Here is a 24669-nt window from a genome sequence, read left to right on the forward strand (position 1 = left end):
TGGTGTTTAAACACAGACAATAAAAATAATTTTTTTGTATTACAGAATAACGTAGAGCCATTTTCCTCTGTTTTGTGTTCACTCGTGAGGCCTTTTCTGTTTTCTTGTAGATGTATAGAAGCATGATGATGCTAAACAAAATGATTTGTTTTTCTTTCAGTTAGAGTGTCACTGCCATCTACAGATCAACAGTGAAATTTCACAATAAAAAATAAATAAATAAAAATCAGATGTGTTTTCATTAATAGCCACTTTACAAACATTGACTGTCATGGAAGATAGATTTATCTTTAATGTGAATTTGCATAGTCATTTTAATAGGATTAAGAGTAAATAAAACAAATTTTCGCCGAATGAATATGCAGCGTTTGTCTTCTCTAAAGCCATTCCACTATCAATTATCTCAATGTAAACATTCATTTCACATGTGTTGTTGTTATTATTGTTAATTAGATTTTAATTAGCTGTCTTGTTAGCTAGAATACAGTAGCTTCTGAGGATAAGCCTTTTGTCAGGATTTCTTTCATTCATAGACTGATCAGGCCTCTTATTTCCTTGGATAGTAGGCTATAGATGAGAACAAGGCCCTTATGCTTTACTCTAAGCCTGTTACTCATTTCTGCTGACACTGATTCATAAACTCACTGTATTGTAATCCTTATCACCTCTAGCTTGCTATAGATAGTTCATAAAAGTCTGTGCTCCACCATATCCAGAATCAAATTAATAAACCAAACACAAGAATGGAAGGATATATTTAATAATTAGATGTTTTACTTTTGCTCATGTCTATTTTAATCCATAGAGGGTGGGATTTTTATATACTCCACCCTTCCACCAGGGGGTATTTAAAAGGTTTTGAATATCTTGTCATGATGTAACAACAACAGTCACACATTGACCTTGCACCTGTATATAAAAGGGTGGGAACATGTATTTTGAACTGTCTTTGTGGTCCGTGCAGCAAGCCGAAGCAGTCATGAACACAGCAACTGCAATTCTCATCAGTGCATTTGCAGCACTTTTTGCTGCTTTTTGTTTACTGGTCTACTTTGAGCTGAGAAATGTAAATATTCCTCCTGGAGTTGACAGTCCTGCAAAACTTCGTGTAATCCATTGCACATATATGGGGATCACCTGTTTGGTGAGTGTTTATGCTGTTTGTTTATTATAATTTTTTCCCTTTCTCTGGCAAATTTAATCCTTTTGTCCAATTTCTAGTTAAATTCTCATCTCCACAGCAGTCTAAAGATACTAAAGCTTGTGTTTAATTTTCCCAAATGTTCTCCACATTGCAAGATGATAATGTCTCCTGAAATTTGTAGTTGTAAATGAAATTATTCTCTGTGATTTAGAAAGCTTAAGACAACAGCACTCAAAAGAGTTATTTAATAACCCTTCAGTGAGGTGCAATTTATTAAAACTGGGAATACACCAGACATAGAGCAAGTGTTTTTCAACCACAAGATTCATATTCTCTCAAGGGCAAGATAAAGAGATTTGAGCTTTTCTGCTTATCTCAGAATATGACTGCAGAATTCAAATGCCCAAGAAACTGCTTTACCCACTAAATGGCACATTTAATCACAACGTAAGTTTTATGAATCGGCCAATCATTGTCAATGAGTCTCTTTTGTATTCAAATCATCTTTAGGGCTATATTCTGGAGCGACTGGGCCTGTGCCATCAGTATAATTTTGTGGGATGGTGCAGATGTCATATAATGACCTGCAAAAGGTCAATACCCCACGGGCTCCGTATTAAGGACTTGACCTTCAGTACAGTTCCAGTGAGGGTGTATGAGCCTACAGCTGCCTCGGGAGAGAAAAAAAGAGGACTGGTTTACTTTCATGGTGGCGGATGGATGTTTGGCTGCATTGGTAATAAGCGCTCATTTAAACATATTGAACCACTTTTCCATTGATATTTAACACGTCTTTGTCTCTTCCTCCGCAGATGATTACGATGAAGTGTGTCAGCATATATCACTGAAGAGTGATACGACAGTTGTGTCTGTTGGGTTAGCTGACTTTTGACATCCTCCCTTTTGCTGTTCAGTTCTGGCCTGTTTAGATTTATGATTTATTCCATCTCTGTTTCCCATTGTTTAGTTACCGCCTGGCCCCCGAGCACAGGTATCCCGCCCACTTGGATGACTGTGAGGTCGCGACTCGCCACTTCCTTTCAATAGCAGCGACTGATTTCGGAGTAGACCCATGCAGGGTGGCAGTTGGTGGCGACAGCGCAGGGGCGAACCTGGCAGCCGCTCTCTGCCAGAGGCTGTCGAAGACACAGGACGGTCATCTGCCATCTCCCTGTGCCCAGGTTCTCATCTACCCGGCCCTGCAGATGGCAGATTTCCACCTGCCCTCATACCAGCAGAACCACTCTGTGCCCATATTGTTCAGAGGCCGAACGGTGTTTTATTTCCTGCAGTACCTCAACGGGAATACGTCCGTGAGCCAGCAGATTCTGGAAGGCAGGCATGTTCCTGCCGAGTTAAAACTTCGCTATAAGAAATGGCTGGATCCGAACAGTCTTCCACCTCAGTTCATAAAACAAGCAAGATGTCAGCAGGATCTTTCAAGCCATGATGCTGATGTATATCACATCGTCAAACAAGGCCTAGATCCAGAGATCTCCCCGTTACTAGCTGAGGACGATGTTCTTCGTCTTGTGCCTCCCGCTTTTGTTTTGACCTGTGAGTTTGATGTGCTGAGAGATGATGGCTTTCTGTACCAGAAGCGACTGAGGGATTTAGGAGTGGACGTCACATGGGAGCACCTACCTGAGGGCTTTCATGGGGTCATCAGCTTCTTCAACCAGAGCTGGTTGACATTTCAGTCATCCCAAAGGGGGTTGGACAGCATTGTAAGATATGTAAAGTCTCTATGATTGAGAAGGCAAAATATTAGGAATGGTAAGAAGTTTCTAAATACAGAAGTCTGCCTGCAAAAGTTAGATTTTTAATGATAATGTTACATTTTTAGAGAAAATATACTGCATATGATTCTGTGAAGAAATATTAACCAATCAGAAAATGCGGTATATGCACAGACTTTTAATTTGAATTGTCATCCCATACAAAATTGCCACGTTTAAGATCTGACTTCTTTAAAAAACAGTGATCCTCACTGCCTGGCTGAGATACGATATAAAGTGGCTATCACTGCATTAAATAAAATTTTTTCCCCGCCATGTCTTGAAAATATGGAAATTAATTTAACCCCAGTATTTTCAATGAAATTTCTGCGCTAGCCTGCTGCTAATAACGGCGCCTGCATTTAAATGATCTTTCGTCTCTTTTAACGATTGAACAACCAAAATGGATGCTTAAGTCTATTTAACTGATGCTGTGAAAGGAACCATATAAAATTTAAAATAGTCACATAAAGCTTTTACTTTTTACTTGATTTCTGAAAAGTTTTTGTATTAATTAATATTTCACTATGGACATGTTGGCAACATTCATTTTCACATGCATGGGTAATATTATGAAGCATATGTGTAGATTCTTATTGTGTGCAAAGCAGATGCTTATTGACCTCCTCTGAAGAAAAATAGCAGTGGAAATGCCACTGTGTACATTAGAGGGTTTCTTAAAAAAAATTATCACATTATGACAGGGTGGACAGCAGTTTCAAGAACACATGCAAACTGCTTAAAGAGCCCCTATTATGCATAAAAAGGTCATATTTTTGGTTTTGGGGGTATCCAACAACAGGCTGATATGCATTCCAAATCAAAAGCACTTTCATTGTCTTATAATATGCATTTATTTTTACCTAATTATCCCAACGACTGCCATATGATTTGTTCAGCGATTCATTTGTTCCCAAACTCCTCTTTAGCGCGATGCTAATCTGCACTGATTGGTCCAATGACCCAGTCTGTTGTGATTTGTCGCGTTCAGCGTGAGACAGAGAAATGCTCACCACGGCTTATCAACAATTTTGAAATAGTCAGAGTGTGTGTGTGAGCCCAATGCAGGTTAACACCAGCATATTGTTCAATTCTCTACCATAAGTAAAAACAGTGACACGCATTCAGTATTAATCCACACAGTGGTAAAGCTGAACTATTTTAAAAAACTTGACCGCTGCACATGTGTAGGAACAGCTGACGGGTGGACATAGAAACAACAAACGGCAGAAGATCACGAGATCACAAATGCATATAAATTAGTATACAAATTGGCATGTGTCACTTTTTTTTCAACATGGCTTTAGATATGATATGAGAATATAAATATTTAACTCGATATAGAACAAGTGGTTACAAGCAGGGCTTTACATTAACACCCACCAAATAAGGGTAGATTTCAGCTCTGGCGGGTTAGACAGACACCTCCACAAGCCACTTTGGCTGGTTGGAAATCATTTTTAAATTGTAGTTTTCTTAAAAGCAGGGATCAGCAATAGGCATGGCTCAATATTAGGCACAATAAGCGCACCCACAGTCCTGCTGCTTTCAAGAGCTCAAGATTTTTACAAAATACACATATTCTTTTGTAAGCAGCAGCGGTCACTGCTTTCATTTTAAATATTCGTAGAAGAGATTATTAACAGGCCTAACATTAACCGTGAGCACGGTATGTTTCACCTGCTTTCTTTTGCTTACAGTTATTTTTGTTAATATGGTTTAATTATCATTTTTTACAATATCATTGCTTTAATGGGAGATTACACCCCATGTATGTGTAGTTAACTGGTGATCTGGGACTTTTAGCCAGGACAGATTACTTTGCATATTTTAGATTTTAGATACAATAATTCTTTTTTAAATGTAATGTTTTTTTAAAGAAAAGTTGAAGTAAAAAGTGCATCTATGAAGCTATATTTTCCTTGTTTTCACACATTTAAAAAATCATGGCTAAGAAAAACTCATTTGGTTTGGTCAGAGATAAATTAGGTAAATCCTAAAATTTGAGCCCTGAAAAGTCATGAAATAAAAACTGATTGCATTGTGACACAACCCATTTGCTCATGCACACTGAGCAAGCTAATACACAATACACACAAGGACTTAAATGAATGAGAAGGCATGTGAACTCAATATCTAAATCAAGTAATTTAGCATGTCAAAGTCAAATTTAAGCAAAATATATTTTCCCAACTAGAAAAGTGTGGCTAGTGAAAAAGGCGAGTGGCTGGTAATGTTGGAAATCTACTAGCCACAGTGGCTGGTGATCAAAAAAGTTAATTTCTAGCCCTGGTTACAAGTAACAAAACATAATTTGCTAGCTAAAGAAAACAAGGAGGCAACCATTTTAATCGGACTTACTTACGCTTGTGAAATGGAGAAAGGAACTGATTCATGAACAGTGTACTGTAAAATTCCTGTCAAGCTCTGACAAAATTCCAAATAGTCTTTTCTGACATTTCTTTTAAGAAACGGCCAATGAATCACTTGTTGAAGCAAGTAGATTGTTGAAGCCCTCGTCAGAAAACTGATGGGAACACAGCACAAGGCTGGGGCTATCACTGACTCTTCACAGCCTCATCTTTGGGAAGGGAAAATAACACTAACTTTCCCTCACACTTCAGAGCACAGCGTCAAAATCCCTTTAAGGGAAGTCATTTCACTCAGCGGCCACTCATTTCACTCTCGGGCAGTATGCTCGGGCATTCTGTTTGAATGGGGAAATATCAAATTCCCCAAAACTACTTGCCAAGCTTACAATTGAATTTCATATTAGGAATAACCAATGAAATTGAACAGCAACTGTCTATTTAGTTTCAATTTTAAATGTTCAAATCACAAAAAATCTGCAGAAACTCACATCTGGTCCAAGCTCCTCCCCCAGAGCATCATTAGTCTATAGCGATCAGTGACTGGCTCCTGTACTAGGCAGGCTTTTTTTTTTTTTTTTTTTTTTTTTTTTTACCATGAAGCAATTGATGATTGGCTCCTGTACTAGTAGGTGGGGCTTTATTCACCATATTGACAGTTACACTTTTCCCCATTCAAAGACACGAGTGACATGTCTTGTGCATTCTATAGTCTATGACAGCATCAACGTGACTTGATTCAACCTGGATCTGCTACAGTGTTAGTTTTCCTTTTTTTTCTACCGTGCTTGTGGGCGTAGCTGGGGGTTTAAATTTTCCAGAGTCTGCAAGCGCAACAAATGGGCAGGGCTTGAGTTCCATAAGACTTGTTACTGCAGCGATTCATTTAAACCACTCTGAGTTGACTCTTTTATAGATGAATCAATAGTTTTAAACATGGTGCATTTTCAGATTTAAGCCTTAGCTGGATATTCAGCCTGATCTCATGAGGAAACGTAAGAATTTTTATGTTTTGTCAGTTTAGTGGCTAATTCGTAAAAATTCGTACGAGTTCAGTCATACGAAAATTTAGGATTTTAAACAGGAAGCTTGGCACCCCACCCCTAACCCCAACCGTCATTGGGTGATGAGCAAATCATACTAAATAGTACGAATTAGATCATACAAATTCAAACGAATCAGCACTAAATCAAAAAGTTACGAATTGCTGTGAGATTGCGTTGGCATATTTCACTCCACAAGCTTTGTTACACACTGCATGGAAGGTCATTTTCAGAAACCCATAACAGTGGCTCTTTAATATCATTATGAAAACAACACATATGTTACCAAAATTACTTATATCATGAAATACCTTGTTAAGGACAATACAAATATTAAAAATTATTTTAATTTGTTCAATTTATCTACTTTTTACAATCACTAAAATCAGCAAAGCAGTAAGGGAAATGTCAAATAACACACACACACACACACACACACACACACACACACACATATATATATATATATATATATATATATATATATATATATATATATATATATATATATATATATATATATATATATATTTTTTTTTTTTTTTTTTTTTTTTTTTACTTTTCCAATTAAAGGAAATGGCATAAAATTAGGAAAACACATATCAAGAGACTCATCATTGTACTTATATGTGTGTAGGTTTGCCCATTTATATTAAAGCCTCAGAATGTCATTATATATATATATATATATATGACTGACTTAATCTTGTAGGGACATCAAGGCCCTTTATAGTTATAATGTATAATGAGCTGGTTGATTTGGTTCATGGATTATAACACGTAAAGACTTTTACTTTTGTAATCACTTTGGGAAAAAATTAATAGAAAAATAACATCGGGAACCAAGCCTGTTAAACATTAAGCAATGCTCTGCTGCAATCTACAGTAAAACTTTTTTTTTATTTTTTATTCCTTTTAAGAATCATTTACATTCAGCAGTATTTAGTATTTGATTTACCAGGGATTGTGATTTCAACTGTTTTTGATTGACTTTATAAGTTCCAAACTCTTTTTGTTAAGTCCAAACAATGCTCAATTTGTCCGTTGAATCATGAATGATATTTCAGAGTGCGATACATTAAAAATTCCTTCCACATCTCATGTCCTTTGTACAGCCTCATTTGTATGAGACTGCAGTCTTTCCTTTGGTGCTACAAGTAAAGCTAATTATCATCATTCAGAGTGTAGTCAGCATTTGCATGGTGCGTTTAAAGGAATCTGATGAAACTTCTCTTGCTGCAGCTGCTCCCATTGCGCCAGCACTAGTGTTTGTTGTGTCCATGGCAACAGAACTCTAGAATGTCTCCTGCTTTGACGGCTATAGAGAGCCGGTGATCTATATCATAAGTGAGTATCTGATCCTGCTGGAGGTCTGCAGACTGTGAGGAGTTTGAACTATAACGATACAGCATGTATAAAATGCAAAACCCTTATGACAAGTGGAGCCAGCCTGGTTGGAAAATAGAGCAGAAGTATGGCAACAAAGTGCTCATTGGTAATTGGGTGGAGGAGAAATTACAAGTAGGTACACTATTCCTCTGGAGAATATACTTGTATTGTATGACTTCAATTGTATCATTGTGTACTCATAATTTGCAGATAGAATTGTGATTGAACTAATATCAAATACATAGACTTGCATGCACTACTGCTATTTTTGCCATAGCAGAAATAGCACAACTGTGTTTTCATTTCTTTTAAAAATAAAATTAAATCAATATTAAGTTATGCTAGATTTACAGAACAAAATTCAAAATGTCTTTATGGAACAAGATCTTTACTTAATATTCGAATGATTTTTGTCATAAAATAAAATTACAGAAATCTATTAGTGGTGGGCCATTATCAGCTTTAATGTGCTGTGTTAACGTGGGACTCTTTTTGCGCGATAAAAAAATATCGCGTTAATCTATTCTCTAAGTGACACTGGGTTACGCAGTGGCTGCCCTTCCAGCTGGGGAAACTGGGAAACACACTGAAAAAAAAGATAGGAAGACATTTGATTTGAATTGAAATATACATCTTATCCTGTCATTCAGACCTTTCAGAATTTTAGCCTACCCAATTCACCAATAGCACATATCTTTGGACTTGTAGGGGAAACTGGAGCACCTAAAACCCACATGAACACGGGGAGAACATGCAAATTCCACACAGAAATGCCAACTGACATATATATATATATAGAATTTTGATATATTTTTGGCAATTTCCCCCAACATAGGAGTGGTTTTATGATCCAGGGTGAAATTTGCTTTTAACTCATTCACTCATCAAAACAAATGATTTATCAAGTTTTTAAAGCTTCACAAACCATTTTAGTAATCCAAAGCATATCAAAGATCAACCCTCAATCTCTGTTTGCCACATACATCACCAATTTTTCATTATGCATGCAAATAGTTTAGTGAATATGTAATAAAAAGGACCAAGTCCAAAAAAGAAAAAAATAAATACTGTACATTTGGGTTATCTAAGCCATTCAAATCAAACGTCACTGAATTCAAAACTGCTGATTATTTCTCATTCACTTCCCAGTGATGTGTTACAGCTGGAAGGGCATCCGCTGCATAAAACATATGCTGGATAAGTTGGTGGTTCATTCCCCTGTAGCGACCCATGATAAATAAAGGGACTAAGTCGAAAAGAAAATGAATGAATGAATATTCACCCACTCTCTTTACTTTGGCTTAGTCCCTGTTTATCAAGGGTCACCACAGCAGAATGGAACCACCAATTACTCTGGCATATGTATTTTTTTTTTTTTTCATTTTTATGCAGCGGATGCCCTTCCAGCCACAACCCACCACTAAGAGTACACTAACTCATGAATCCCTGGTGCTGGGAAACACACATACACTCTCTCATTTACAAACACACATACAGCACCCAGTTTAGTTTATCCAATTCACCTATAGCGCATGTCTTTGGACTGTGGGGGAAACTAAGCACCTGGAGGAAACCCACTTAGGCAGCAGGCCACCCATTAATCTGTATTTCATTTAAAAAATTGTTTTTCATTTCAAACAAAAATTGGCAACTATTAATTTGAGTCAAGTACTAATCACTCTTGTTTGGAGTAGTTAACACACTACTTAAGCAGTTGTCAGTGTGCAATGTTTAAAGCCTGAAAGGGCTTCAGTTGTTCAGAGAGGGCTCAGATCTATGCAAAAGCGATTAGCGCTGCTGATCAGCTTGGTCAGCACAGACTAAAGGCAGACAAATGGGATTGATGCAAGACATGCTGCAGTTCCCAAGTCAGGAACAGACCTGAGAGAGTACATCTGCGATCAATAGGGGACCGCAAGCTCTGCTGAGCGTGGGATTTGTTTGCTGAGAGTTTTTTGTGTTTCTTATGTGTGTGTGTGTGTGTGGTGAGACAGTTCGCTCGAGAGTGTAAGACAGCAAACAGCTCCAACAGGCTGGACTACATACCGCACATGTTGCACAGGCCTGATGTTGTCATGCGGCGAAAGGCTCTTCGCAGATCAGAGGTTTGGGACAAATCCATCAGTTCATGCATCATTTACTAAACATCACAAACACACCAGCGAGCAAATCATGTTCGGTTTTGATGACAGGCAGCAGGCATATATAGAAGAGAAACATGTCATTAAACTCAACATGCCACTAAACTGCATTGCAAAAAACAGTGGTGGTCCAGCTTAATTTGATTGAGCGATTCTTTTCGTGCAGATGCAGATTTCTAAGGAAGCTTTAGAATCAAATATGAAGAAGGAAATGACTGTTTATCTCACAATTCAGACTTGTCACCTCTCAGCTGCAGGTTTATTTCTCATAATTTAACACTTAAGACCTTTTCTGACTTTTTTCAAATCAGAATTTACAACCCCAAATCAGAAAAAGTTGGGACAGTATGGAAAACGCAAATGAAAAAAGAAAGTAGCGATTTCCAAATTTACTTTGACCTGTATTTCATTGCAGACAATATGAACACAAAATATTTCATGTTTTGTCTGGTCAACTTTATTTGATATGTAAATATAGATCTTTTCCTGTCATTTAGACCCTCAACAGATTCCAAAAAAGTTGGCACAGGAGCAGTTTAGGACTATCAATCAGGTAAATTGGTTAAATGATGATGTGATTTGAAACAGGTGATGTCAACAGGTGATTATAATTATGATATGTTAAAGCAGCATCCAAAAAAAGTCTAGTCCTATAGGAGCAAAGATGGGCTGAGGATCGCCAGTTTGTCAACAAATACCTGAGAAAATTATTTAAAAAACAATGTTCCTCGAAGAAAGATATGAAGACATTTGAATATTTCACCTTCAACAGTGCATAACATAATTAAAAGATTCAAGGAATCTGGAGGAATTTCGGTGTGTAAAGGACAAGCACAAACAAGCAGAACCACCGCGATCTCTGATCCTTCAGACGGCACTGCATCAAGAATCGGCATTCATTTATAATCAATATCACCACATGGGGTCAGGACTACATTGCCAAACTTTTGTCAAGTACCACAATACATAACTACATCCACAAATGTCAGTTAAAACTGTACTGTGCCAAAAGGAAGCCCTATGTTAACAGTGTCCAGAAGTGCCGTCTGGAAGCAAGGAATTGCAACATTACAAAGTGGTGCTATGCTGTTCTAACTTTCTTTGAAATGTGTTGCAAGAACCGAAATTGGAATATGTGTTTATTAAAAAAATACAAGGAACATAATAAATAATGTTTGTTTGATTGTTTGCAATGAAATACTAGTCAAAATATCTTTCTTTTTTTATTTGCATTTTCCATAATGTCCCAAGTTTTTCTGATTTGGGGCTGTAATTCTTAAGTAATTCAGGTAATTAAATTGCTATTGTGATAATAATAGATTTTTTTTTTGCTTACATATATTGTAACAATTTTATAGAAGCTTATTTTTGCCATGAAATAATAATAATAATAAAAAAAGAAAAATGTTTTTTTTTAGAATGAATTTAAGAGGTCTTAGATATTTAAGATATACACTACCAGTCAAAAGTTTGGAGTCAGTTTGGGATTTTTAAATGCTTTAAAATAAGCCTATCATGCTCACCAAGGCGGCATTTATTTAAAGAAAGATACAGTACAAATGATAAAATTGTGACATGTTGTTGCACTATAAAATAACTGTTTAAAAGTATTTTTTTAGTTTAATTTAATAATTTATTCCAGGGATTTTAAAGATGAATTTTCAGCTTTATTACTACAGTCTTCAGTCACATGATCCTTCAGAAATATACTAAAATCATTAAAACGACATACAATAAGAAAGCAGATATTTAAAATTGCAAATATTTAACAATTTAACTTTTTTTTAACATTTGATAAATGCCGCTTTGATGAACATAATCATTTTCTTAAAAACATCAACAACATACTTTTGACTGGTATTGTAAACCTCCAATTCTCACTGTTTCTGCACATTTAGTCTCACAATTTTAAGTTCATAGAATTTTTCTCAATATTGAAAATATCTCTTGACATTGTGTAATTCTAACAGTAATTCTAAGTCTGTATTTTACCACAGAATTTACAAATATATATATAACTATTAATTATATAACTGTAACTATTAAATTCCATGGTAGGAAAAAACAATTACTTTGAAAGTCAATGGTTTCAGAATTTTAATTTTTAGCTGAACTATCCCTTTAATTATTGACTTCTGAGATATAAAGTTGATCATTCATTATAACAAAATAACAGACACATTTGCGATTTTATGTGTTTTATCTTCAATAACCAACATGCAATTTTTATACCTGTCCCTTATAACAGATCTGTTCTGCCTTTCACTGCTCGGATAAATGGTGTGTATGTGTTTAATCCATACTTTAGGGCGTTCCCTCAAGGCAGTTACTTTCTCATCATGATGTCCCGTCCTCCCACTACCTGGTGTCCCTGTATGATGAGTCTTACGGGCGTCAGACCTCCTCCTCTCTGCCCACACTGCGCTCCTGGCACCCTGACAAACTGGCCTGGGTCCCAGAGAGGTCAGACCACCCAGTCCAAGGTATTAAGCATTCCTTTCACTCCAGATGGCTTTTAATGCAGTCCGGTCTGTGCTTTGAATAATGTTGGAGAATATCCCGTGTTAATCATTATGGATATCAGTTTTGTTACAACACACTGGCTTTAATTTCGATTCCAATGCTTTTTAATTATTCTTCATCAGACAACTTTTGCAAATGCGCACGAGAAGCCGGTGTGTGTTATTTGCCAGAGGGTGATTTACATGCTGGTTAGATCAAAAATGAAAATGCAGTCATCATTTACATGCTCTCATGTTGTTCCAGTGAACTTGTACGAACTCTCTTTTCTTTTGTGTGAGAAGTATAGTGTTCAATAGCTCAGCTACTGAGCCTTTCAAGCTTTATGAAAGATGAAATTGCAGTAAATTCACATCAAAGTGAATTCTTATGATCCATGCAGTGGCTTTGTGTGAGGAAAGATTGAAATTTCAAGGTGGTTCACTCCAAACTATGCAAGTTTATTACAGAAAAGGTGATGATCAATTGATTGAACATGTACTTTAGAGTCTGAACATTAGAATGAATCAACTGATTTAGTTCACAAATTGTTCTGAATGAGTCACTAATGAATTGAACTGGTAATAGTTTAAGTTGCTGACTTCACTCAGTTGCAGTGATTAACAACACATTATTTTAAGTTAATTACAAGGGGTTCGAGTGGTTTGAAAGACCCACACCTCACCGACAAAGCTGCAGAATTTGTCCCATACATGAGTTTTAAGCCCAAGTGGAATCCTCTGTTAGGCTGTCGCTTGGGTGTGACTTCAGCTAATCAGGTTTTGTTAGTGCACACAATTAGTTTTCATGAGTTCAACATCCTGCTGTGCAAGAAAACATACAATCTGGCATATTTGTATCTGTACTGTTTTTTTAATAGAGAAAATATTTTACAAGTAACTTTTATTCTAAATCTCGGACTTATTCCTGAAACAAAAAAATGAACATGAAAAGGTGTGAAGCACCAAAAGTAAATGAATTTTCAATTGTACTTTTTTTGGTTATGATGACCATCTGACAGTCTATTTCAGCTAAAACAGTGTTTAAAATGTCACTAAAATGCAGTATTTAAATTTTATAATTAAACAGTAGCCTGAATGAGGCTCACAGCAAGAAGGTCGCTGGTTTGAGGTCTAGCTGAGCCAGTTGGCGTTTCTGTGTGGAATTTGCATGTTCTCCCAGTGTTGCCGTGGGTTTCCTACGGGTGCTCCAGTTTCCCCCACAGTCCAAAGACACGTGGTACAGGTGAATTGGGTAAGCTAAATTGTCCGCAGTGTATGTGTTTGAATGAGTGTGTATAGGTGTTTCCCAGAGTTGGGTTGCAGCTGGAAGACCATCCGCTGTGTAAAACATATGCTGGATAAGTTGGTGGTTCATTCTGCTGTGGCGACCCCTGATTAATAAAGGCACTAAGTCGAAAAAAAAAAATGAATAAATGAATACTATAACATAATATACACTGTAAAAATAAATACTGGATTCCCCAGAAATCCGTAATGCTGTCCTAACACAAGTTGATTAAGTTTACTTTTACAAATGTAAGTGGATTGAACGTAAAATAGTTAAGTTGTCCCAAAAGAGACTTAAGAACTGTGTCGTTTCTCATTTTAATTAATACGTTTACTAACACATTTGTTTAGCAACATTCAATCCATCCAGGATTGTGCAGGGATATATTTACAACCTAAAGTAAGACATTTTGTTATGTTTTTCTGGTAACACTTTACAATAAGGTTCATTAGTTGATGCATTTATTAACATGAACTAATCATGAACAACACTTGTACAGCATTTATTAATCATAATTGAACATTTACTAATGCATTATTAACATTCAAGTCCGAGCTTGTTAACATTAGTTAATGCACCATGAGTTAACATGAACTAACAATGAACTACTGTATTTTCATTTACTAACGTTTATTAGCATGAATAAATACTGTAGTAAATGTATTGTTCATTGTTTGTTCATGTTAGTAAATGCATTAATTAACATTAACTAATCAACCTTATTGTAAAGTGTGACCGTTTTTCTTCTTCAAAATTATTGGAAAATTAACAAATCTCTGTGTTCTGTCATGAAAACACACAAAAATCTTTTAAAACATTATTTTCTTTATCTCAAGAACCATTCGCTCAAAATGGGACTGATAAATAATCCACATAATTACCCATAATATAGTCTTATTTTAGTGATATTTCAGTAATTCTCTGTTATGGTAAATTAGTTTATTCTTATATTAAACTATTTTTATTGTCATTTTATTTACTGTATTTTACACTAATCATTCAGTACTATTTTATTTTTAGTCATATCAGCCTAACTATTTATGTACATCAATAAACTATATAATAATAGAAAAATATAGAATACAAAGTTGAACTAAAACTAAAAAAAAAAAAAAAAATAGTAAGTGAAAACAACATAAAAACGAAATAAATATAAAACTTTTGGTGATTCCATATTTGCATTTTATTTTAATCACCAGAAATCTTCCCACTGTGCTTTGCCCTTTTAAACATTGTTTTTTTGTGGAGACATTACTGCTTCTGTTTGGTGGCAGCATAGTGACACAGAAGCTTTACTTGTATCCTGTTTGAACATTTTCCTCTTTGTAATGTCTCTCTTACTTTTCATCTCTTGTTTCTTCCACACACAGGCCCCCCTACTAAGTTTGGCTTGGCTGAGTGTTGGCGCACTCATGTGGAACAACAGCGGGCAGTTGTGCCTACATTAAGCTTGTATAAGGCTTCGTACCCTCTGCACCCCATCAGCTCCTTCTGTCATTCCCGCCACGTCAGCATGCCCAAGCGCTTCTCCAGCAGTCAGCACCCTGCCAACCACAGCAGGCAGGAGTTGGCACTGAAACCCAGACCCTGCAGGCAGGTCTCCAGTAATCCAGCCAGCCCGCTGTGACCCTTAGCCTTTGTCTTAGCGCCTTCAACCCTGCAGTGCCACCCTAGTCTCAGTCTGGAGAGAGGGCTTCAATTTCTTGCTTTATTGATCAATATGGCACTTAAAAATGGGAGCATTTTGATGTGTTTGAGGCTAGACAAAAAAAAAAAAGACATACTGTACTGTACTGTGGTGTGATCTAACTGTTTGATGACAGCGCTTTAGATGTTTAGCATTTAATGTTTGTAAATGTATGGAAGTTCATTCAATCATTTTATTTTTAGCTTATTCCCTTTATCCCTTCCACTGTGAAACAACCATACACTCCAGCATTTACACACATACACTTCTGACAATTTAGCTTACCCAGATCACCTATAGCATGTCTTTGGACTTGTGGGGGAAACCGGAGCACCCATGAGGAAACTTACGCCAACACTGGGAGAACATGCAATAAGCAAAATGATCATTCATACATTTCACCACACAAAAATGCCAACTGACCCAGTCGGGGCTTGAACCAGCAACCTTCTTGCTGTGAGGCGATCATGCTACTCACCGTGCTGCCCAATGTATGTAAGTTTTAAATTATATTAGAGATAGGATTAACATAATTAAAATTAAAGTTAAATCAATATGTTGATTGTTATATTATTTTCCAGTTTGTTGTTGCTATATAAATATTTAAAATGTGCATTATATAATATTTAGTGTGACATTCATAACCATATTTGTTAAATAAATAAGAAAATAAAAAATACTATGCATGTCAATGGCTGTTTGTTGTTAAACATTTTTACTTTGAGTTTGACAGAAGATAAAGTGGAGCATGTTTAAATGATGGCAGATTTTTTTTGAACTGTTGTTTTAATGGCTTTCCTGAGGTAAGTTCCATGACACGCTGTTTTTTTTTTTTTTCTTTTGAATCACTGATTCAGTGATAATTGGGATGCGATACTTCAGTAAGTTGTTATTTTCTTCGACATACCTAGTAATGTTAATTCATACTGTAAATTTGATTTTGCATCCAATCTGATTTCTACTTCTTAGAGATGCAAGATGATGAAGGTCCCCCCTTCACTAACTGCAAGTTAATCGAATTGGAAATATTATTGCATTTTGCTCTTTAAAACATATTGGCTATCTTGATTTCTTTTTATTTTTTGAAGAGAGATGAAAGATGGGACTTTTAACTATCCATAAAAATACTATCCATAAAATAGTGAATTATAAATATAAAAGTTGAACTGACAATTCATATTTTTTTCCTTTCTTTTTTTTTTAAAACTGCACTTTATTTGCCATGCTTATATGGTGGCCAAGAGAGCTTAACATGCTGCAATTTATGAAAACGTGCAATTACAAAAAAGCAAAAACAAAAACAAAAAACACACAAATTAAAAAAATAATTAATAAAATGCTCTGCATTCTCTCACAATGCAAACAATTTATAAAAACATGCTGCATTTTCCCACAATGCAAACAATTTATGAAAACGTGCTGCATTTTCTCACAACTTTTTCTAATAGTACAAAAGAAATGTCTCAAGGTTATGGTTATTAAGGCTAATAAAATACAAAAGACAAGGGAATCAGGATGTTAAAACAAACAAACAAAAAACTCACCAAGATCACCTACAACTTCACTGAGCAATTGTCACAGCACAGTGGCATCCGTCACGTTTTGATGGTTTTGCAAGTGTTGTGAGAAAATGCAGCACGTTTTAATATTTTGTTCACATTGTGTGAAAATATTGTGTGAGGATGCGCATGTGTGCTATCAAATCTTATTTTGCTGATGTTTTTTGTAATTGCATGTTTTCTTAAATTGCAGCACGTCATCACTCTCTTGGCCTCTGTATTTTAAAAACTATTTATTTTTGTACATTTTTAAATGTACCCTAAAAAAGACAACCTTTCTCTTCTCTGTTGTTTACTAGTGTGAAGGTGAGACAACCTTAGATCAACCAATAGCAACCTTAGATCAACCAATAGCAATTCACAGTGATGCAATGATTCATTCAATAACTTGGAGAAAATCAAGTCCTGCACATTTTTTTTTTATGTCTGAGATGGCATTTCATTTGGATATATTACAATAGAAAAGAGTATTACAACCCCCATTTTTGCCAACATACGTTTTCCAAGCACATCACTGTCATCTCTGCGTAAACTTCAGAAAGACATTTTGTGAAAGCACAATGACATGTGCATGCATATTACATGCTACAGACTTTTGCAAGTACTTGAAATCCAAACTGACAATGTATTACAGGAGTAAAAGTGAGCAAGATCGTAATTTTTTTTTCAAAGTGACATCACCCTCTATGGGCCTGGCATGTATAATGCAGCATTTAGTTTTTTTTAGAAATTCATGTGAATGGGACTGTTCTGACAGTGTTGTCCTGTATGCAAAACATTTCTAAAATGCAAGTTTTTGGTTACAAAAGTACATTTCGTATTTAGCTTGTCGCATTTTGTCCTTGACATTTGCATGGACTCCACAAGTTTCTGAAATATCGTGCTCTTCAGCATGATTTGACAGTGATCCAAAAAATAGCCTATCTTGTGCTTCAGTGAGAACACACACACACACACACACACACACACACACACACACACACACACACACACACACACACACACACACACACACACACACAAACCTGTGTTTAAAGGTCTCAAATTTTTGAACCCAGCTGCAAAAATAATGGTCTATCAATATTTAAGAGCTATGTTGTTTTTTTTTTTTTTTTTATATATTTCCATCTGACAGACTTTCCTTTTTATTTGTTTGCTCAATGTAGGTCTATTTTTAAGCACACTCTAGTGCAATTTAATGTGCTTGTAACCAAAAGATGACCAGCAAAATCTCTTCCTAATGACGTCCTTCATTAACGCACTAAAATAGCGCTGCAAGCAGAATCAACAGTTCAGTCAGACCACAGAGCTAGTTTAGATAGCCGAGTCATTCATAGACAGATTCTAAGGGGACTTTCCTAACTCCCATCCCATTAAGTGTTTAATTATGTTGAATCCAAGTGTTTAATTACAAGCAAACGGACGCTATATTTGACGTCCAACCATCTGTGTTCACACTTCTCCTGCTGTGTTGGTTTTTATCCCACTGCGTTCTTCTGCTAGCCTTTGGAACGCTCCGGCTATGTGTCTTTTTGCATTTGTCACCGTCATTCAGTGCAGCATATTAGCCGTGTACGGATTCCATTTTCAGACCTTGATATCATCTCCCTCCACATGATGGTGCTAGAGTTACACAGAGCAAGGATACGTCACTGGGAATTGCATCACAGCACACTCTCCTCTGCACGCCTGCTTTCTTTGATCACATATGCATACGCGATTGTCACGGTGATTGTATTGTATACTTTCATTAACATAAATTGATTATGTGATTGCTTTGGTTTTGACAGCGTAATTGCGTTTAAATTTAATTAAGATCCTGGTCACACGAACGTCTCTTGCTGCAACCACACATTTTGTCAGAACTCATTATTTATTGAAGTCTAACACAAGAACCAAGACTCACTTATAATAGATGAGAGAATTTTTATTCCCAGCTCTTCAGAAGATAGAGACAGAAATGTGCACGGAGAGGCAAAGCATCCCATTAAGTCATTAGTTCTTTCTATAATGTGGAATGGTATATACAAGGAGAAGATAAACTTTTGCCTCTGGACTCCCCAAAGTGATTCAGTGATGTAAAAGAAGTTCTTTGAAAAGAGTTCAAAGATTTAACATAAAATTAGACATCATGCATTAAATAAAATCCCATCCCGGTGTCAAGACTTGGTGTCATGAAAAATGCATACAAATATATTTAAATATTTAAATGACATGTAATACATATTTTAAAACGCTGGTAGATTAATTACATGTGATATGCAAAATAATAATAATAAAGATTATGAAAGAAAGAAGCTATGAATATAATTAGCCAGCTTACATAAATTGTGGTAATGGCAGCCATTCATGTTGTTTATGATGCCAGCTCTGCAATTACAATTCGGCTTTATTCTACACACACTATTGATTGGTTAACATTATCCACACAGTGTTTCAAAAGCTGTATATTTACTGAAACATTTTAAGCACTTGCGCAAGACATTTCCAGGATTTAACGGCTGATTTAGACATCTGAGTGGTTGAAAGGTCCAAACAAATAAATAGCCTTCACTGCGACAACAGATTTATTTATCAGTAAGTGCTGTGTAATTGTGTACTAGCTTTAAAATAATTGGATGTAATGGCCTTGATATTTCATCTCGATTGCCACTAATTAAGAAAAGGTACATTCCTTTAACATGTGCATAATGTGTTCCTGAGTGTTTTTGTTCTAACCAGAAAACCTTGACCTTACTTAAACACAAGTTTGTTGAGTGGTCCTTTCGGGCAGCACAAGGACGAACGGAAACAAAATGCCTTTAACCGGGGATAGTACTTTCAAATCCTGTGCAACAAAGCTTGGAGATACCTCATCTGCAAGGAACCTCAAGGTAAATTGACGGCTCACGCAGTAGATAATATTGTCCATAGGCACACATTGAAAGGCAGTGCAATAGGGGAGGCGTATTGTGGAGCATTCATACCAAAGTCTTGCCACTGCATGGAAGCGATACACGCTGATGCCAAGGGGATTGACGTCAAAACGGTATAAGAAGTTCTTCACTGCTAACAGTTCTGCAGTCTTGTCCCTGCTGCCGACAATCATGCTCTCTCGCCATGTGTTAGTTTTGGGATTGTAGCGCAAGAGGGTGTATCTTAATGTGCCCCCTGCAACAAACAGTTCACCATTGCAAGCTGTGGCACGATGAGCTACGGCAAATGTTTCATTAGGAAGAGGTGCCACAAAAGTCCATCGGTTAGTCCTGGGGTCATATCGCTCAACTGTTGATAAGCATTCCCCTCCAATGGCATAAAGATGGCCTTGCAGAGCTACAAGTTTGCAGTGAGGCCTTGCCTCATTCATGGGGCTTATTTCACTCCAAATTGAAGTCACTGGGTTGTAACAGTAAACTTTCTTTGAAGGGGTTGCTTCACGGTCCTGGCCTTGGAAACCCACAGCGATAAATAGATAATTATCCATGGTGCACATGGCACAACCTTTAGATAACACTTCCTGGGGAATGTGGGAATGCAGGTGCCATGTGTCCTTATAATCATCATAGTAATACATTCCGTTAGATGTCTTAACTGATTCAGACTCCAAATCTGTAGACTGTGACAGACGTCTACTCCAGTCTGGGGACTCCATATCTGCGACCACTAACCACTTCCTTCCTCTCATGCGTTGTGTTTGGATGTGATCACGCTCCCCTGCTTTCAGCCTGCCAAAGAGGCCTGGGTCTCTGAGGACCTGGAGGTAATTATCAGACATGACACGGAGAGCAGCTTGCTGAAGGGCGGTGTGGCCATGTTTTTTAGCAAGTGTTAAAGCCTCCAAGCAGTTGCCTAAATCCAGCTTCCCTGTTAGACTCTCGAGTTCTGCGTTCCCCAAGTTCTCTGGAAAATGTATGAATTTTGCTCCGGCTAGAGTCTCCACTTGTGGTTCCTCAGGGTCATCAAGGTTTGCTATGTCAGACTCTAATGGGCTTGAAGGGGTGTCACTGGGTCGAGCTGGAGAAAAGCTGCGAGGAGTTAAAGTCCTTTGTGTGGGCAAGGGGATTGGAAGCTCAGAGTCAATAGCAGCAGTAAGATAGCTGTCCTGACGGATGACTACATGCCTGCTGTATCTCACTGTCTCTGGCTTGAACGTTGAGGGAGGCTCATTAGTAAATCGCGGAGTAATGTTAAGGTCTCTCATTAAGAATCTAGAAGGCTGTGGACTTGGTGATCGGGAGCGTTCCTTGAAATGAGATAAATCCAGTGATTGGGATTTAAACGAAGTGCTTTCGTTTTGACCATAGGCTGGACTGACAGAGCGGGTGGGGCTTAAATCTGAGATGAAATGAGAAGATGACTCCACATAGTACTCATAGATCTTCCCGTGAACACCTGTTCTACCATCTCTTGGCCCATCCAGGATAAGGTCAGCATTCTCTACTTTGATTTCTGCTTTTGATTGAAAACTTGAGTACATGCCTTGGTGACCAACATCTTGTCTTAACTCCCTGCCAACACCTGTACCACCTGTTAGCTTCTTTACCAGGCATGGCGATCGCCGACCACTTGGACTTCCGGGTCCTTTTTCAGTCACATCAGGAAGCTGTAAGGTCAGTCTTGGTTTGTTTTTTGTTGCCTCGTGTATATTATCAACTGTGTTGATTTTACCTGTAGTTTCCCCGTTTGGACAAGTGTCCATGTCCATAGTTTCCGGTTGACCCCCTTCCAATGCAGCACTAGCATTTTTAACACTTTCCTCCAAGAGTTTCTCTGAAGATTGTTGAATATAATTTTCCTCCTTTGCATCTTCGCTCTGTTGTTTTTGCTCTCTGTTGTAGGCACCGTTACTTCCTTGGGTTGCTTGTGCACCCCGTTGAATCCTTTCTTGCCTTCTATTTCGTGCCCTGGAGTTGTAGAATCTGAAAACCAAGGAAACAAACAGCATGGTGGCCACAGACAAGGTCAGTTTACCCAGGAGCTGCATGTCAAAGTGCACTCCAAGCAATTCCGCAATTGGCATCTCTGTAGTGAAATCTATGGTCATCTGCTGGACATTGGATTTTATTTGGAGCCTCTTCCCTTGAGTATCTCAGCCAGTGTGGGCTTGTCTTTTAGTATCTGCAAGTAGAAGCACACTGTCAGCTGCCTCTCCTCCCACAGGGTGACTAAAACCTGATATGTACAACAACAGCATTTGCATCCTGTGTTCTCTGAGGGCGGGGACCGGTATCATTCCACCTGGTGCAGGTGATCACTAAGAAAACACAACACAGTGGCTTTGAATGCTTATGTAACCCTCCTCAGAGATCTCAGAATTTATTTTAATTATGAAAATAGCTTATATTTTATTATATATGAAGTTGGCTTCTTCCAGTGTAAAGAAAGCACAGTCCATAATAGATAAGACATGCAAATTGTGCATTGTCTACCAGATTATCTTGTTTTAAATTATGATATGTCTATTTAACTATGAAAATAGCTTGACATTTGTAAATATAATCGGTGAGAATGAAGAAAGTATAATTTACTTAAGAGGTGGTGTTTGCTGATGTACTACATCAATTACACAAATATGAATGTATGAACAGGATGCTACTGTTTGCAGAGTAAATGCTGAGGATCAAAGTTCTTTCCCATGAACACAGTGTTGTTGATTAGCAAGGCTTTAAAAGATGACATTAGGTTGCTTTGCATTTGCCAAAAGCATTATTTGCATAGCTTCAAAAGAGAACTGTGTGAAAAGCAAGATCACTTCTAACACCTTAAATATGGTCGAATTGCCATCAGTGAAATTATCAGAAGGGCCATAAACACTTTGCTAGACTGAATGCTGTCCTTTTAGGACACAGACATTGTTTTGCTATGTGATAGCCTGTCTTAGCTGCAGTAAGGAAACCTGAACCTGCAAGCTTACTCCTGAATAATTGACAGAAGAGTCATGAATGTCTACTGCCCCTCTGCTCCACATATCATGTGTCAAATGAGGAGTTTTGGATGCAGAAACAATAGATTTGGCAACATAGTGCGGACAAATTTATAATAGACTGAATCTTATAGTAGGTGTCAATGTAACAAGTTAAAGCCATACTAAAATAATTCAGATGAGCTTTAGCCATGGTTGGCATTGGTTTATGGTACAGCACAAATAAAGCAACCTAAACATATGAGTTACAAAAGATACAATAGATTATGCTGAGACCTCTGTAATGGATTCCTGGTGGTTTAATTTTCAGAGAGGATCCAAACGAAATAAATCACTACTATTGCATTCTGATAAGATAACAGGCTATTTCTGCACGTATATAATGAGCTTTCTTTCTACACTTATGGTGACTTATCACTGGTAAAATCTGCACACACACACTTTATTATTAATCGCATTAAGACTGAAGTTTAAAACAGCATTGTTTGAGAAAGTTGTTTAAAGAGCAATTTAACTTGTAGTGAATTTGTATTCAACTAGTAGTCAATATAATGCAAGTTTTAATGTAACATTTTTTTGAAAAGAGTATAAGAATGAGTCGATACACATTATAGTAGCATTAATTGTTTGTTGTACCATAAGACTTCTAAAGATCATTAAATGCACATGAAAAGCAGCTGAATTTGAACATTTAATATTTTACTTCAAGTTTGTGTACAAAGAGCGCCTGCCATAATCAATATAGCAAAAAGTTCTTAAAGTAGTGTGTTTATATATTTTTTTTTTTCTTTGAGTGTTGGAAGTGAGACCTGAAATGGCAAGGGGCCTATCTTCCAGATTTTATTAAGCCCATAAAAACCACCTCTCCCACCTAGGCTTTAGACCTAATCCTTTAATACATGAAAAGCTTAAACTGCAATTCATGTGAATGTTAAAAAAGAAAAGAGATTACTTTGCATGAGGGCATCCAGGGTGAGCCTGAGTGGCAGAGGACAAACCTAAACAAGACCATCATGGGCTAAGCTGCATTCATAGCTGAAATATTGTTTATTGACTTCCAACCAATTCTGTAGGTAGGAAAAGGTTTTTAGTTTATAAAGGCATTATTTAGCACTGCATGTTATATAAAAGCGTTCTCCTCTGTGTTAAAAAGGTAGATAACAGAATAGGAGTGAAGGATGCACAGTGTTAGATGATAAAGTCAGCTAGAGTCACAATTGAAAGCATATTTTTCATTCCCTTTTTCTCCTGTGCCATTCACTATATAGGAAATAGTTATTGTGCGAACAAGTGACTGATTTCAGCTGCAACGCTTTAGATACTAGAGCATTTGATCAAACAGAACTTTTGATAAGAAGTTGAAGTGCAAAACGATGCAATCAAAATCACTGCTCCATATTGGCAGTCGTGAGATATGAAGAGTTCAGATGCAAAATCCTCTAAATATCATCTGAAATTTTCTCCTAAAATGAGCATTTTTTTTCTCAGCCTCCTATGTTTATGTTCAGTTATTTCATTTTAAAGACAATGGAAAGAACTTATTTGTCACTATAAAAGTTAAATGTGGCATCTACATGATCTATGGTTTGGGTTGTATAGAGTTTGATTTACAAAACAAACATTACACTTGCACTTGCCATCTAGCCATAGCAAAGACTTTCCTAAATTAAGTTCATCCACAAATAAAAATTTCTGTTAAATTACACACCCTTGGGTCATTGAAAATGTAGGCAACAATTTTTCTAAATGGTTGCCTACACAATGCAAAAAATGTTGTTCTTGCTTACAGCTTTTGTCTAGTATCCAGCCCAAATACCTAAAAATTCTTCAATCTACAGTAGATGGATTTTCTTTTGTTTTCAAGATAT

At 36.9% G+C, this 24669-nt stretch overlaps 3 protein-coding genes across 6 annotated transcripts; 2 read left to right on the forward strand and 1 right to left on the reverse strand.

Annotated features, from left to right (window-relative positions):
* Positions 1-954: 954 nt before the first annotated feature.
* Positions 955-3169, forward strand: aadacl4 (arylacetamide deacetylase-like 4; the record flags this gene model as incomplete). The annotated part of the gene is given in 4 exon segments (NM_001172642.1): positions 955-1144; positions 1655-1880; positions 1957-2020; positions 2112-3169. Coding segments are annotated over 4 exon segments (1239 nt in total). The 5' UTR covers positions 955-979.
* Positions 3170-7007: 3838 nt separating this feature from the next.
* Positions 7008-16030, forward strand: si:ch211-226m7.4. 4 transcript variants are annotated; one of them, XM_073915327.1, is made up of 5 exons: positions 7606-7681; positions 9718-9828; positions 10362-10417; positions 12173-12347; positions 15024-16030. In XM_073915327.1, the coding sequence occupies exons 2-5, from the start codon at positions 9775-9777 to the stop codon at positions 15099-15101; spliced, it is 363 nt and encodes a 120-aa protein (XP_073771428.1). In that variant the 5' UTR covers positions 7606-7681; positions 9718-9774; the 3' UTR covers positions 15102-16030.
* Positions 16031-18805: 2775 nt separating this feature from the next.
* On the reverse strand, positions 18806-24355 carry klhdc7a (kelch domain containing 7A). The gene has a single exon (XM_001340016.10). It carries the CDS (start codon positions 21920-21922, stop codon positions 19637-19639), a length of 2286 nt encoding a protein of 761 aa, XP_001340052.3. The 5' UTR covers positions 21923-24355; the 3' UTR covers positions 18806-19636.
* Between the last annotated feature and the right edge of the window lie 314 nt (positions 24356-24669).

This window comes from Danio rerio, chromosome 11 (genome assembly GCF_049306965.1).
Source record: "Danio rerio strain Tuebingen ecotype United States chromosome 11, GRCz12tu, whole genome shotgun sequence".
NCBI classification, from domain to species: domain Eukaryota; kingdom Metazoa; phylum Chordata; class Actinopteri; order Cypriniformes; family Danionidae; genus Danio; species Danio rerio.